The sequence below is a fragment of the Carcharhinus amblyrhynchos genome, chromosome 19, assembly GCF_965287045.1.
Source record: "Carcharhinus amblyrhynchos chromosome 19, sCarAmb.v2.hapA, whole genome shotgun sequence".
In the NCBI taxonomy this organism is placed as follows: Eukaryota; Metazoa; Chordata; class Chondrichthyes; order Carcharhiniformes; family Carcharhinidae; genus Carcharhinus; species Carcharhinus amblyrhynchos.
This window is the reverse complement of record NC_137342.1, coordinates 50,839,957-50,855,095: the sequence shown is the minus strand read 5'-3', so window position 1 is coordinate 50,855,095 and position 15,139 is coordinate 50,839,957. Positions and strand designations below refer to the sequence as shown.

General features: G+C 42.2%; 1 protein-coding gene across 3 annotated transcripts in view; it reads left to right on the top strand.

Annotated features, from left to right (window-relative positions):
* dmtf1 (cyclin D binding myb-like transcription factor 1) overlaps window positions 1-15,139 on the top strand; it is a 59,785-nt gene that overhangs the window by 16,160 nt on the left and 28,486 nt on the right. For all 3 annotated transcript variants that reach the window (XR_013889001.1, XM_080207771.1, XM_080207772.1), the window contains exons 3-8: window positions 6,009-6,140; window positions 9,970-10,076; window positions 11,446-11,563; window positions 13,314-13,390; window positions 13,949-14,106; window positions 14,204-14,236. Coding sequence is in view for 2 of the 3 variants with exons in the window: in XM_080207771.1 (XP_080063897.1) it covers window positions 6,009-6,140; window positions 9,970-10,076; window positions 11,446-11,563; window positions 13,314-13,390; window positions 13,949-14,106; window positions 14,204-14,236 (625 nt within the window). In the remaining variant the exon portion in view is untranslated. The remainder of the gene's footprint in view (window positions 1-6,008; window positions 6,141-9,969; window positions 10,077-11,445; window positions 11,564-13,313; window positions 13,391-13,948; window positions 14,107-14,203; window positions 14,237-15,139) is intronic.

The window sequence follows — 15,139 nt, the reverse complement described above, 5'->3', positions numbered from 1 at the left end:
CGAATGAAAGAGGATTAGAGGGGCTAGGGAACAATTGAAATATTGGTGCATAATTGTGAAGTCATATTTTTGATTTAATATTTTCAATTTAATATGTTCATTTTTCATATTTAAATTGTGAATCTGGAAATGGTAAAATGCTGAAAAGGGGATTGTGAAGCCCAAATTTTGCTTTACCTTTCAAAGTGTAGAGAGAAGAAATTGCGCTGAGTGGGTGTTTTAATTGAAGAAAAGTCAAAATATATTTGTAAAAAGTTAATTGAACTGAAAACTTAGAAATCATCATTATTGGCACAGTGTTTTATGGCATATTCACGCAGTAGATTGTGACTGTAGGCATCATTAGTGAGGCTCGCATTTATTGCCCATCGCTAATTACCCTTGAGGAGCTGGTGGTGCTTAATTGTAAAAAGACAGGTTTATGGAGGCAAAATGCATCCTTCATAAAAGTATGACTGCCAATAGTGGAGTGAAGGGCAGACAAGCACAAAAAGGCCAAGTTGGAGAAATAGAGCTTGGGGATGGGAGCTGGAAGAGATGCTAAGAATAATGAGGAACAGGGCTTAAAGGAATGTAAGCATGAGGGTAAAAATGTTAGAATAGCAGGAGTTAGAAGAGGCCAACAATGGCTGACTGGCAGATGGGACTTTCGCCAAGACAGCATATGAACAGCATAATTTTGGCTGAGTTGAGGATGGAGGATGGGAGACTTTCTTGAGGACAGCATTAGAGTAACCAAGTCTGGAGATATAGAAGACATGGATGCGGTTTTCAGCAGCACATGGGCTGAGGCGTTGGGAGATGTTACAGAGGTGAAAGAAGGCAGTCTTTATTATGGACAGGATACATCATTGGAGTCTTTTAAACAAAACATTCACGGTTTTCATTTTTAACAGATTCAGTTACCCATCAGCTTCTGGACTTGCTGTTCCTTGCAGCAGTGAAGCAGGGCTCTGAAACAATATATGCTGACCTGCTCTCTGAATGTTTGTTCAATTCAGAGAAGAAAAACCTGCAAAAACCTGGCGGCAAAATTGTGAGGGGCATGACTTGCTGTGACTAACATGGACACTAGGCTATCAAAACAATTAGCTTTATTGTAAGAATAGTCAGCTAAGACCAACCATATAATTTAAATTACAACCAAGTTCCTCAAATTCATCAGAAGAGATGGGCTGTCTGTAAACCCAGACGTTTAACACTATACTGGTGAAAATAAGAATTTTATAATTATATAGTTTGTATTGGTTTTTCGGGGTATAACTGTTTTTACTGTTAAATTCACACCAACTTTACAATTTTTTTTAATATTTGACTTTGTTCTTATGATTATTTGCAAGTTTTACCAGTATTACATTTGAGCTAATTAGGTGCATGTACGATCAAGTATTTTGAGTGTAAAGTGGGTTGATATTTGAGGTGTGACATTGCGGAGGAACACATTGTTTTATATTGATCGATTAGATGCAATGAAATCCACAATCACCCAAATGTAATGATAAAATTGCTGAAGCTAAATTCTACTCGCATGTTCAAGTTTACTTATTATTGTCACAAGTAGGCTTACATTAACACTACAATGAAGTTACTGTGAAAATCCCCTAGTTGCCACACTTCAGCATCTGATTGGGTACAGTGAGGGAGAATTTAGCATGGCCAATGCCCCTAACCAGTACGTCTTTCAGACTGTAGTAGTCCCTTTATACTGATTAATATAATTAGGTTATGTTAATCAGTATATTTCTGCTGCTGTATAAGCACCAGAAACATAATCACATTGTTTTTTGTATGTCATGAGCAACCAATCAGCAACTGATTTAGCGCTTGGAATTATCTTTTGTCGTCTTGCAGTTCGTGTTTATAACATGATAGGTGAATATCATTGTGCCAAAAAATTTTTGCCTTGAACCACTCTAACTGGACAATCTCAACAATGTTCAGTTTTGCAGGGCTTCAGTTTCATCTCCTGAGACTCGGGTACCCTGGATTCCCAAGTCTGCACTCCAGCACTCACTCACAAGCACAGCCCAAGACCTTTGGTCTTACTGTGTGGAATACTACTGCTCCAAAGGCTTACCTTCACCCCAATTGTCCACATCACACTGTCTCCAAACTTCTGCTTCCTCCTTCGATCACCAGGGCTCCTCAACAACAAAGAACAACACAGCACAGGAAACAGGCCCTTCGGCCCAACGAGCCCACGCCACCATCTTAACAAAGCATTTTTCCTACACCTCCCTTGACCTGTGTCTATGCTTATGGTACCCCCCCATTGGAAACCAGATTCAGGGGAGAATAATTTGGGGACAGTCTGTTACACTAATCAGCCTAAGAGCACATCTTTGGGGTGTGAGAGGAAACCGAAGCACCCGGAGGAAACCCACGCAAGCACGGGGAGAATGCGCAAACTCCCACAGATACTGGCCCAAATCCACGTATCTGCACAGCTAGCAGTGATAGTCACTGAGCTGTTGTGGTGCCCATCTGCTGGTCCAGTTTTAAGCATACACAACGACGCAAAGTACTAGGCCACTCTCGAAACATCCAAGAGCAGCCCATGCACGACCCACCGTGTGCATGCCCCTCGTTAGACAACAAGGTGGACCGACACACCTGCGGAGTAAAAGAGACAAAACGTCAACACATGTAGCATTAGATTTCCAGTGATGTCCCGAGACTCTGACCCTTATTTAAAACCGTCTCCTATACCCCTCCATCCCTGTTTCGCTCATGTGCCTATCTAAGTAAACCTTAACCTCTTAGATTGCAAAGGCTTATCCTGAACTCTCTCCGCTTAAGGTCTGCCAATTGCAACCCTGTTTGCAATTGGAATCTTTTCCTTTGTTTCTGTCTTTCTACTTGTCAACTAGAACTCCTCTCTGTCCACTGCGTGGGACTCCTTTCATAACATAAGAAATAGGAGCAGGAGTAGGCCATCCAGCCCCTCGAGCCTGCCCCGCCATTCAATAAGATCATGGCTGATCTGAAGTGGCTCAGTTCCACTTTCCTGCTTTCTCCCCATAACCCTTAATCCCCTTGCCTACCAAAAACCTATCTACCCGTGTCTTAAATATATTTAGCGAGGTAGCCTCCACCACTTCAACGGGCAGTGAATTCCAGAGATTCACCACCCTTTGAGTGAAGAAGTTCCTCCTCAACTCTGTTCTAAACTGCCCCCCCCCCCCTTATCTTGAGGCTGTGCCGTCTAGTCCTGCTGTCCTTTCTGAGCGGGAAGAACCTCTCCGCCTCTACCCTATCCATCCCCTTCATCATCTTATACGTCTCAATAAGATCCCCCCTCATCCTTCTAAACTCCAATGAGTACAAGCCCAGTCTATTCAGCCTCTCTTCATAGTTCAACCCCCTCAACTCCAGTATCAGCCTAGTGAACCTCCTCTGCACTCCCTCCAAGGCCAAAATATCCTTGCGCAAGTGCGGCGACCAAAACTGCACACAGTACTCCAGCTACGGCCTCACCAGTGCCCTGTACAGTTGCAGCAAGACCTCCCTACTTTTATATTCAATCCCCCTCGCTATGAAGGCCAGCATCTCATTTGCCTTCCTGACCACCTGCTGCACCTGTAGGCTGGGTTTTTGCGACTCATGCACAAGGACCCCCAGGTCCCTCTGCACCGTAGCATGCTGCAGCTTTTCGCCCTTTAAATAGTAGTCCTTCCTACTATTATTCCTGCCAAAGTGGATAACCTCACACTTGCCAACATTGTAATCCATCTGCCAGGTCCTCGCCCACTCGCTCAGCCTATCTAGATCCCTCTGCAGACTTTCTACACCCTCCACACAATTTGCTGATCATGGCCCTCTGCTCTTGCTTACATGATTGGAGTTTTTGTGCCATTTTCTTTGATGCAGGTGCACTGGGCCTGTCCTTGGCCCAAAGAACTCTAAAAATGCTGAATTGCACATGTGCCGCTCACAACTGCCCCAGGCATGCACAAAACTCCTAAAGCTGTCAAAACTTGGAGTACCCGCTCTCAAGAACTTGGATGTCATAGCAGTCATCTCTCCCCGGGTTTCCTCTAAGTGCTCCGGTTTCCTTCCACAGTCCAGCGATGTGCAGGTTAGACGTATTGGCCATACTAAATTGCCCCTTGTATCTCAAGTTGTGATAGTAGAGTGGATTAGGGGTTGTGGGGATCAGGTAGGCATGGGGTGGCGGTGTGGGCCTGGGTATGATTCCAAGTCAATGCAGACTCAGTTGGCCAAATGGCTTCCATCTGGACTCCAGGGATTCTAAGGTAGAGCCAGCTACTAAGAAAGAACAAGGTAATTTGTTTGCCTTTGCAATTTCCCCATTCCTTGTGGGAAAGGAAATCTCCCCCTCCTGCAGGAAAGATTTGTTGCCTGTCAGTGTCTCGCTCTTTGTGGGAATATATAATTCGATCTGAATCAAAAATGGTTATGATGATGTATTCTTCTATCACTAATATATTGTCATTCCTGCTGCTTATATTTAATATTTATGTATCATTCATGATTTGATTTATTATTGTCACTTGTATTAGCATACAGTGAAAAGTATTGTTTCTTGCGCGCCAGGCAGACAAAATATATTGTTCATAGAGAAGGAAACGAGAGAGTGCAGTCATAGCTAGGGCGTAGAGAAAGATCAACTTAATGCAGGGTATGTCCATTCGAAAGTCTGACAGCAGCAGGGAAGAAGCTGTTCTTAAGTCAGTTGGTATGTGATCTCCCAAAGGAAGAAGGCGAAAGAGAGAATGTCCAGAGCGCGTAGAGTCCTTAATTATACTGGCTGCTTTGCCAAGACAGCGGGAAGTGTAGACAGAGTTAATGGTTGGGAAGCTGGTTTATGTGATGGATTGGGCTACATTCACAACCTTTTGTAGTTCCTTGTGGTCTTGAGCAGAGCAGGAGCCATACCAAACTGTGATACAACCAGAAAGATGCTTTCTGTAGTGGCATTTGTAAAAGTTGATGAAACTCGTAGCTGAAATGCCAAATTTTCTCAGTCTTCTGAGAAAGTAGAGGCCTTAGTGGGCTTTCTTAACTATAGTATCAGCATGGGGGGAGCAGGACAAGTTGCTGGTTATCTGGACACCTAAAAACTTGAAGCTCTCAACCCTGATGTAAACAGGGGCATGTACTCTTTTGCACTTCCTGTAGTCAATGACAGTCTCCTTTGTTTTGTTGACATCGAGGGAGAGATTATTGTCGCTGTACCAGTTCACCAGATTCTCTATCTCATTCCTGTACTCTGTCTCGTCATTGTTTGAGATCTGACCCACTATGGTGGTGTTGTTAGCAAACTTGAAAGTCGAACTGGAAGGGCATTTGGCCACACAGTCGTAGGTGCATAGGAATATAGTAGGGGGCTGACAACACAGCCTTATGGGGCACCCGTGTTGAGGATGATCGTGGAGCAAGTGTTGTTGCCTATCCTTTTGATTGTGTTCTGAGAGTTAGGAAGTTTAGGATCCAGTTGCAGAGGGAGGTGCTGAGGCCCAAATGGAGTTTGGAGATGAGTTTTGTGGGAATAACAATGTTGAAGGCTGAGCTGTAGTCAATAAATAGGAGTCTGACAAAGGTGTCCTTGTTATCTAGGTGTTCCAGGGTTGAGTGCAGGGCCAGGGAAATATCACCTGCTGTGGACCTGTTGCGACAGTAGGCAAACTGTAGTGGATCCAGACAGTCTGGGAGGCTGGAATTGATTCGTGCCATGACTAACCTTTCGAAGCACTTCGTGATGATGGATGTCAGAGCTACCGGCCAATAGTCATTAAGGCACACTGCTTGATTTTTCTTAGGTACGGGGATGATGGTCATCTTCTTGAAGCAGATAGGGACCTCAGATTGTTGTAAAGAGAGGTTGAAGATGTCTGTGAATACCTCCAGCTGATCCGTGTGTCCACGGCCGGGTACCCCATCCGGCCCTGTTGCTTTCCTTACTGATAATAAGGGTTGCCTAAGATTTACTACATTATTTTTCCTGTTACGCCTCAAGAACTACTTTTTGTCTCTATTGAATGTAGATTTAGACTGTGAGGACAATCAAGAACCTCTGCACAAAAGGCTTTGTTTGTCGACAGAAGATGAAGCGAGTCTTGAATCCACGGGTATTGCTGGTCCATTTGCAGCAGTCCAGTCTGTGGTTACACTTCCAAGTAAGATCATTACGAATATCTGCTACAATTCATGAATGTTTGTTCATTTCATCTTGTATAATTGTGCCTTTAACTTGCTGTAATAATCAAATAATGTCTCTCAATTATTCTGCCTGTTGCAATTAAGGGTCAGTTAGTGCAAACTGCCAGTACACTGGCTGCGCTTCAAGTCTGCTGCATTCTTTTCGAAACGCTAGTTTTGAAATTATAGACCATGAAAAACCTGATTGTGACAAAGCTTGAAAATGCTCATGAAACGTAGCATTTTTATTTTTTAAAAAACTTAGCTTGCAAAGTATGTTTCCTTTTGGCATGATATAAATATGAAATTTCCAGCTAATTTGTGCAGTGTAATAAGAGAACAATTTTGCTAAGGTTTGTTATATGAGAATTACCTATTCCCAATTCTAACTCTTTTTAGCACTGGATTGAGTATGAAAGCATTGTTGCTTCTGGATGCGTCATAGGAATAATATACGGAAATACAAAACCAATTTGTATACAATTAGAGTCATAGAGGTTTACAGTATGGAAACAGGCTCTTTGCCCCAACTTGTCCATAACGCCCTTTTTTTAAAACCCGTAAATTAATCCCAATTGCCCACACTTGGCCCATATCCATCGTACCCATGTAACTATCTAAATGCTTTTTAAAAGACAAAATTGTACCTGCCTCTACTATTACCTCTGGCAGCTTGTTCCTCTCACCACCCTCTGGGAAAAAATTGCCCTCTGGATACTCTTGTATTCCTCCCCCTCTCACCTTAAGCCTATGCCCTCTAGTTTTAGACTCCCGTACCTTTGAGAAAAGATATTGACTTAACTATCTTTTCTATGCTGCATCATTATTTTATAGACCTCGGTAAGGTCACGCCTCAGCTTCCCGTTCTCCAGAGGAAAAAGTCCCAGTCTATCCAGCCTCTCCATATAACTCAATCCATCAAGTCCCGGTAGCATCCTAGTAAATCTTTGCTGCACTCTTTTTCTAGTTTAATAATATCCTTTCTATAATAGGGTGACCAGAATTTCACACAGTATTCCAATTGTGGCCTTACCAGTGTCTCATACAACTTTAACAAGACGTCACAATTCTTGTATTCGGTGTTCTGACCAATGAAACCAAGCATGCCGAATGCCTTCTTCACCACTCTGTCCACCTGTGACTCCACTTTCAAGGAACATGTACCCCTAGATCTCTTTGTTCTGTAACTCTCCCCAATGCCTACCATTAACTGAGTAAGTCCTGCCCTAGTTCAGTCTACCAAAATGCATCACATCGCATTTGTCTAAATTAAACTCCATCTGCCATTCATCAGTCCACTGGCCCAATTGATCAAGATCCCGTTGCAATTGGAGATAACTTTCTTCACTGTCCACTATGCTACCAGTCTTAGTGTCATCTGCAAACTTACTAACTATGCCCCCTATATTCTCATCCAAATCATTAAATGTGAATGACAAGTAACAGTGGGGCCAGCACTGATCCTTGAGGCACAGTGCTGGTCACAGGCCTCCCGTTTGATAAACATCCCTCTACAACCACCCTCTGGTTTCTGTCAAGATGCCAATTGTGTATCCATTTAGACACCTCTCCCTGGATCCAGTGAGATTTAACTTTATGCAACAATCTACCATGTGGTACCTTGTCAAAGGCCTTGCTAAAGTCCATGCAGACAGCATCAACTGCATGCCCTCATCTACCTTCTTGGTTACCCCCTTCAAAAAACTCAATTAAATTTGTGAGACATGAGGGGTACGGGGAGAAAGCGGGAAAGTGGAACTGATCCATTTCAGATCAGCCATGATCTTATTGAATGGTGGGGTAGGCTCGAAGGGCTAGATGGCCTACTCCTGCTCCTACTTCTTATGTTCTTATGATTTTTCACTCACAAAGCCATGCTGACTGTTGCTACTCAGACCTTGCATCTCTAAATGTCTGTAGATCCTGTCCCTCAAAATACTTTCCAACAATTTACCCACCACAGATGTGAGGCTCACTGGCCTATAGCTCCCAGGCTTTTCCCTGCAGCCCTTTTTAAACAAAGGCACAACATTTGCCACTCTTCAATCTTCAGGCACCTCACCTGTGACTATAGACCATTCAAATATCTTGGCTAGGGAATCCAGAATTTCCTCCCTAGCCTCCCACAACGTCCTAGGATATACCTCATCGGGTCCTGCAAATTTATCTACCTTGATGCGCTTTGAGACTTCCAGCACCACCTTTTCTGTAGTATGTACACTCCTCAAGATGTCACTATTTATTTACCCAAGTTTGCTAACATCCATGCTTTTCTCAACAGTAAATACTGATGAGAAATATTCATTTAGGATCTCACCCATCGCTTGTGGATCTGCACATAGATGACCTTGTTGATCCTTAAGAGGCCCTACTCTCTCCCTTGTTACTCTTTTGCCTTTTATGTATTTGTTGAAGCTCTTTGGATTCTCCTTTGACTTATCTGCCAAAACAATTTTGTGTCCCCTTTTTGCCCTCCTGATTTCCCTCTCTACTCCTACACTCCCTATACTCTTCAAGGGATTCATTTGATCCCAGTTGCCTATGCACGTCATGTGCTTCTTTCTTATTCTTGATCAGGGTCTCAATATCTTGAGTCACCCAGTGTTCTTGACTTCTGCCAGCCTTGCCCTTCACTCTAAGAGAAATGTGTTTATCCTGAACCCTGGTTAACACACTTTTGAAAGCATGCCACTTACCAGACGTCCCTTTGCCTTCCCACAGACTCCCCCAATTAATTTTTGAAAGTTCCTGCCTGATACCATCAAAATTGGTCTCCAACTCCAAATCATCTACATAAACCATAAACAATTGCATCCCAACACTGATCCCTGAAGCACAACCCTAGTCACAGATCGTCAACCAGAAAAACACCCATTTACGCACCCCCCCTTTTTTTTTTGCTGACGTTTTGAGTGCAGATGACCCTTTATCAAAGCTAAAGGGCATTGAATGTGAGAGGTATTTATACAGCAGGGGGCGGGAATGAAAGATTAGTCATAGCCACAGAAACTGGGGAAAAGACTGCTAATAGCTGTCCACGGAGAAAATAAAGGATGTGAATGGCCAAACGGCTCAACGCAAACTGGAGGAACAGCATCTCATCTTCCGGTTAGGCACTTTACAGCCTTCTGGTCTCAACATCGAATTCAACAACTTCAGATGATTTGCTGTACCTCACCTTGACCCCTTTCTTTTCATCCATTTATTTAATTAAAACTGACATGCTGACATGCTAACTTTTAAGGGAGCATTGAAAAGGTATGTAGGTTAGGTGGATTGGCTGTGGGAAGTACACAGGGCTGGGGCAAAGGGAAGGGCCTGGAGAAGATGCATTTTCAGAGTTGTTGCAGACTCGATGGGCCAAATGGCCTTCTGCTGCATTGTAGGGATCTGATAGTACTTTATTCCGAAGTTAAACACTGATGTCGGAATTTTACTGGCATGTCTGCCCAAAGTTCATAAGATCACATCCAAGGTCAATGGAGAATGCTGTTCTGCGAGTCTCACCCTCCCCAATAAAACCAGGGCCCTAGACTTTGTATTTCTCCTTTCAGACCCCTTCTCTTTCCCTCACAAATCTTGCTCCTGTTTAAAGGATTACTTCAAAGTAGAGCAGTTTTTGCCTTTGCCAGTAATGACCCTGTAAGGAAAACTCCACTGTACCCACTATTATAATCAATACTGTTCAAGCAGCAGGAATAAACCATAGCAATTTGATTTTTAATTTTCAGAATTTACTTGTTTTTCAATTCCCTCAATTCCTCTGCTCTTATTTTCTGGACCTTTATGGATATTTTGTGGTAACAGTTTCAGACAACGATCAAAGTTTTGAGGTGACCATGACCGGAGAGGCAGCATCCGAGCTGACTCATGCAAGTGAAATTGAAGATAGTGAAACTATTACTCAAATACAGGTAAATGTTCATTCTAAAAAATGCCTTCTGTTCCAAACTCATTAAAAAAGCCCAAGAATTTAAATATTAACCTACCTTCAGTAAAGCTCTGTTCCCTTACCATCATATTGTCACCTACTTATTCTCTTATTTCAAAACTATAAAGGATTAATCTGTGTATTAAAGTGTGTGCTGTAGGGCAAATAATTTTTACCAGAGACTTTGGTGATTCCGTGATCAGACATAAGGTGATCTTGGAAAGTCACTGTTTTGTGTTGTAATTGCTACAGTTTTAGCTTATTAAGATTGAAGACAAATTTTAAGTTTATTTGTTAGTGTCACAAGTAGGCTTACGTTAACTCTGTAATGAAGTTACTTTGAAAATCCCCTAGTCGCCACTTTATGGTTCCTGTTCGGGCACACTGAGGGAAAATTTACCATAACCAGTGCACTTAATCAGCATGTCTTTGGGCAACATGATAGTTAGCACTGCTGCCTCACAGCGCCAAGGACCCAGGTTCGATTCCTGGCTTGGGTCACTGTCTGTGCGGAGTTTACATATTCTCCCTGTGTCTGCGTGGGTTTCCTCCAGGTGCTCCAGTTTCCTCCCACAGTCTGAAAGACATGCTGGTTATGTGCATTGACCCAAACAGGCGCTGGCGTGTGATGACCAGGGGAATTTCACAGTAACTTCTTTGCAGTGTTAATGTAAGCCTTACTTGTGACTAATAAATAAGCTATATTTTTTTCGTACTGTGGGGTGGAAACTGGAGCACCTGGAGGAAACCCATGCAGACACGGGGAGAACATGCAGACTTCACATACACAGTGAACCAAGCCGAGGATTGAGCCTGGATCCGGTAAGCAAAGGATGAGCTGTTCAATTCTGTCTCCCTGCTGACTATACAATGGTCTTGTGAAAAGAGAGGAGATTTAACTGTAAAGAGAGCATTTCTTCTTCTGACAAAAAAATCTCAGCCTTCTCCCCCTTTTTATTTGTTACCTTACACTCGGAGCACTTTTACTTCTGAATCACGGGTTCAACTCGCCCAGACCAAAGGCTTGAACTTGTGGCCTAGGCTGACACTCCTCCGGTACTGTTGTTTGGCTAAATGGAGTTCTGGTTTGCCCTTTCAGTTGGAACTTGAATATCGCATAGCTGTTTTCGATTAGGAGCAGTGGAATTATCCTGATACCCTGACAAACATAATCCCTCAAGCAACACAAATTAAAGGAGTTCGTCATTTATCTCATTGTCTGCAGGGCCTTATTATGCACTTACTGGCTGCCACATTTCACTATATAACAGTGTTTTTCTCATGTCCTGAGGTCACGCATTGGAACTGTATAAATTCACTTTCTTTCCTTATTTCGTGTTTGTATGGTGTAGATTTTGCACAATGAAGATCAAATGGAGGGCATTTCTCCCCAAAACAGTGAAGATTTGGATCCTGTTAGCCAGGCATGGTTTACGACGAAAGAAGATAAGGACACACTTCAGAATAAAGGTAGGGATATTGTGTACCTCCCAGAATAGATTATAGGCTTCCTGGTGGTAAGCTTAACAAATATAATCAACTAAAGTGACTTTTAAGAGGTGCCTGGACAAATACATGAATAGGATGGGAATAGAGGGATATGGTCCCCGGAAGGGTAGAGGGTTGTCGTTCAATCAGGCAGCATGGTTGGTGCAGGCTTGGAGGGCCGAAGGGACTGATCCTGTGCTGTAATTTTCTTTGTTCTTTGTAAACTAAACTAATCTAATCATGAAAAATGGTAAACAAATCATGAGTTCTGTTCAAAGTGTTTTTTCATCATATTAATACTGAGGCAAATGATTGTTTGATAGACAGTTATTATTATGGGCTTGTCAGCAAAATACAGGACATGCTATTGACCCGTCTATCATTTCTCATTTCGATAAAAAATAAAGATAGGTAATGTACATTTGTCATTTTTTTCTCGATTTGACAAAAAATCCAAACTGATTATGACACCAAAATGTACAAAATTAAACTGAAATTCCCACATGCAGCATTGTGATAATGGTCGGATCATCATCTTTTTGTAATGTTGATTGAGGAATTAATACTTGCCGGGGCACCGGGGTAATACCCCTGCACTACTTCAAAATAATGCCATGGGATCTTTTACATCCTTGCTTGCAATCAGACAGAACTGCAGTTTCATCCAAAAGATGGCACCTCCAACAGTGGGGCACATCCTTGAACTATGTAGTGTCAGCATCAATTTTTCTACTCAAGCTTGTCAATGGAACTTGAATCCAGTTAACAGAGTTATTTAAAATTAAACATAGACTGGAATCAGAGAATGGCATTGTAATGTGGCCATCTGTTTACTTTTGTTACAATATTTTGGGTATCTTATAGAATCCCTATAATGCAGAAAGAGGCCATGTGGCCCATCAAGTCTGCGCCAACTCTTCAAAAGAACTTTCCACTTGGGCCCTCCCTGTGCCCTATCCTTCTAACTCCACATAATTACCCTGGCTAATCTACCTAACCTGCACATCTTTGGAGTGTGGGAGAAAACTGGAGCACCTGGAGGAAACCCAAACAGACACTGGGAGAATGTACAAACTCCACCCACACAATCACCCGAAGTCAGATTCGAACCTGGTTCTCTAGTGCTGTGAAGTAGCAGTACTAACCAACATACCACCATGCCACTCCATGTATACTTGTAAATACCACATGTACACCAGAATTCGATCACCCTGGAATCAGAGTGGGCAAGGGGCAGACAACAGAAATGAACATTGATCTCAGGCAGGAATACATAATATACAAATGCAGCATACATTCAACCCAAACTTGTGTAAGATGAGGAAAATGTATGCTGCATTCTGTTGTGCATGGCTACAGTGATTTATCTTGTAATGATGGCTTAGTCTATTACATAGTTCCTTTGCGTATTTATTTAAATGTAACTCATTCTCCAGCCCACTGTTCAGGTCTGTCTGTGTCTTGCACCATATAAATAGGAGTTACCTGCTTACAGCCACCAGCCAGTGTTAGCCTTGAGCAACTTGCTGGGAGATGCCCAAAAAAAGCCTTCTGTATTGCTTTTATTTTTTGTTTGCCTTGCTCCTTGGCAGCTAGTCCCTCTTTTGTGTTTCTCTTGCTTGCATTGCCAAGTCTGGAAATTTGATGTAGAAATTGTTAACATGAAGCTGTGACCTGTTACTCCCTTTGGGGCTATTTAAATATTTTGAAATTTTGTGCTTGTTTTTAACAGGTCACAAGTGGAAACAGGGAATGTGGTCAAAGGAGGAAATAGACATTTTAATGAGTAACATTGAAACCTACCTACAGGTAAGGAATAATGAAAAACAATTATATTATTATTCTAGGCCATTGTTTATATCATTCATTCTTTCTCTTGACTGTTTTTGGCTGTACTGTTCTATTGCACCCTGCCTCCTCCCCCAGCCCCCAGCTATTCTTGTCACCCAGGCATGTCACCTTTCATTTCTCCCCTTTTACTCTCCTGAGCCTATCTGCTATTGAAACACTCAGGTGTACCTTTGTCATCTCCTTCTCTGTTCCCCTAGGTGTTCTTTGATGCTCCAATCTCTATAAACTGCAGCTTATTCAAAAAACTGATGCTTGCCTCTTTTTCCCCCACCAAATCCCATTTGTCAATCACCCTTGCATTACATTAGTTCCCAGTCATTGTGTTTATTTTTATTATTGGCCTCGTCCCTTCTGTACTTTCTAATCTGTTCCAGCATTGCTGGATCCCCGAGTCTGCTCCTTTGACTTTAGACTCCTGCATGTACGCTCCAACACCTTTGCATCTGACCTTCTGAATAATGCAGCATGTTAGTACCCAAAGTGATTGTTTGCCCCTGTTTCCCTGTTCTTCTGTAGATACATGGGCTAAGTGATGCCACAGAAGTCATATTTGAAATGTCAAAAGATGAAAGAAAAGATTTCTATCGGACAATAGCGAGAGGGCTTAACAGGCCATTGTTCGCCGTTTATAGACGCGTGCTTCGGATGTATGACAACAGAAACCACGTTGGAAAGTACAATCAATTTGTATTTTATACTATAATGTAATTTTCACAAATTAAATCATTTTGTTTGGTTTTATTAACCATTCTGAACTGTTGTTGTTATCAGGTATACTCCACAAGAAATTGAGAAACTTAAAGAGTAAGTGTTGTGTTCTACTATGTTACTGTATGTTTTAAACTCTCATCCCCATTTATCCTTTCTATTTACAACTTCTCCCCTCGGACTAAAATCTCCTGTCACTAAATAACGTTCTGGCTTCTGCTGCTGTTATAATTTTGTCATCTGACATGATAGAATGTGATCTTGCTCATTTTTTTTCCTAACTACATACAGTCAACCTACGAAGTAACTTGCCTGTGTTGTTGTGTTTGATGAGACAAGTTGAGGTTCAGACGACAGTATAGTCGAGCATTCAAGCCAATACAATTAACTTGGACATCGACAAGTTGTTTGAACAAACTGCCTAAGTTTCCTGATTAAGCTGGAAAATAACTATTTCTGTCAAAATGGTGCCTCAGTCGCACAATAATTAACATTTATCTTTCCTTGTTATTGGTTAATTAGGTAACCAAGAAAGTCTTGTGTTCATTTGGCATCATGCACGATCTCAGGGTGTCCCAAAATGCTTTACAGCCAATGAAGTACTTGTGAAGTGTGTAGTCACTGCTGGTGTGTATGAAATACCACAGTCAATTTACATATTGGAAATATTCACAGACCATAATGTCATAATGAGGAGATAATCAATTTTAATGTTTGTTTTGGAAGAAGTATTAACCAGGGTGTGGAGAAAATTCCCCTGCTCTTCGCAACAGGGTTGTGGGATTTTTTTTACATCCATCCAAGATGACAGATGCAGCCTCAGTTTAACATCTCATCCAAATGACGTTACCCCTGATGATGCAGCACTTCCTTATTACTACATTGAAGTGTCAGCCTGGACTTCTGTGCTCAAAGCTCTGGCATGGGTCCTAAGAACAGAGCACATTCTCACCTCTGAGTCAGGAGGTTACCAACTGAGCCATGGCTGCCACTTCTCAA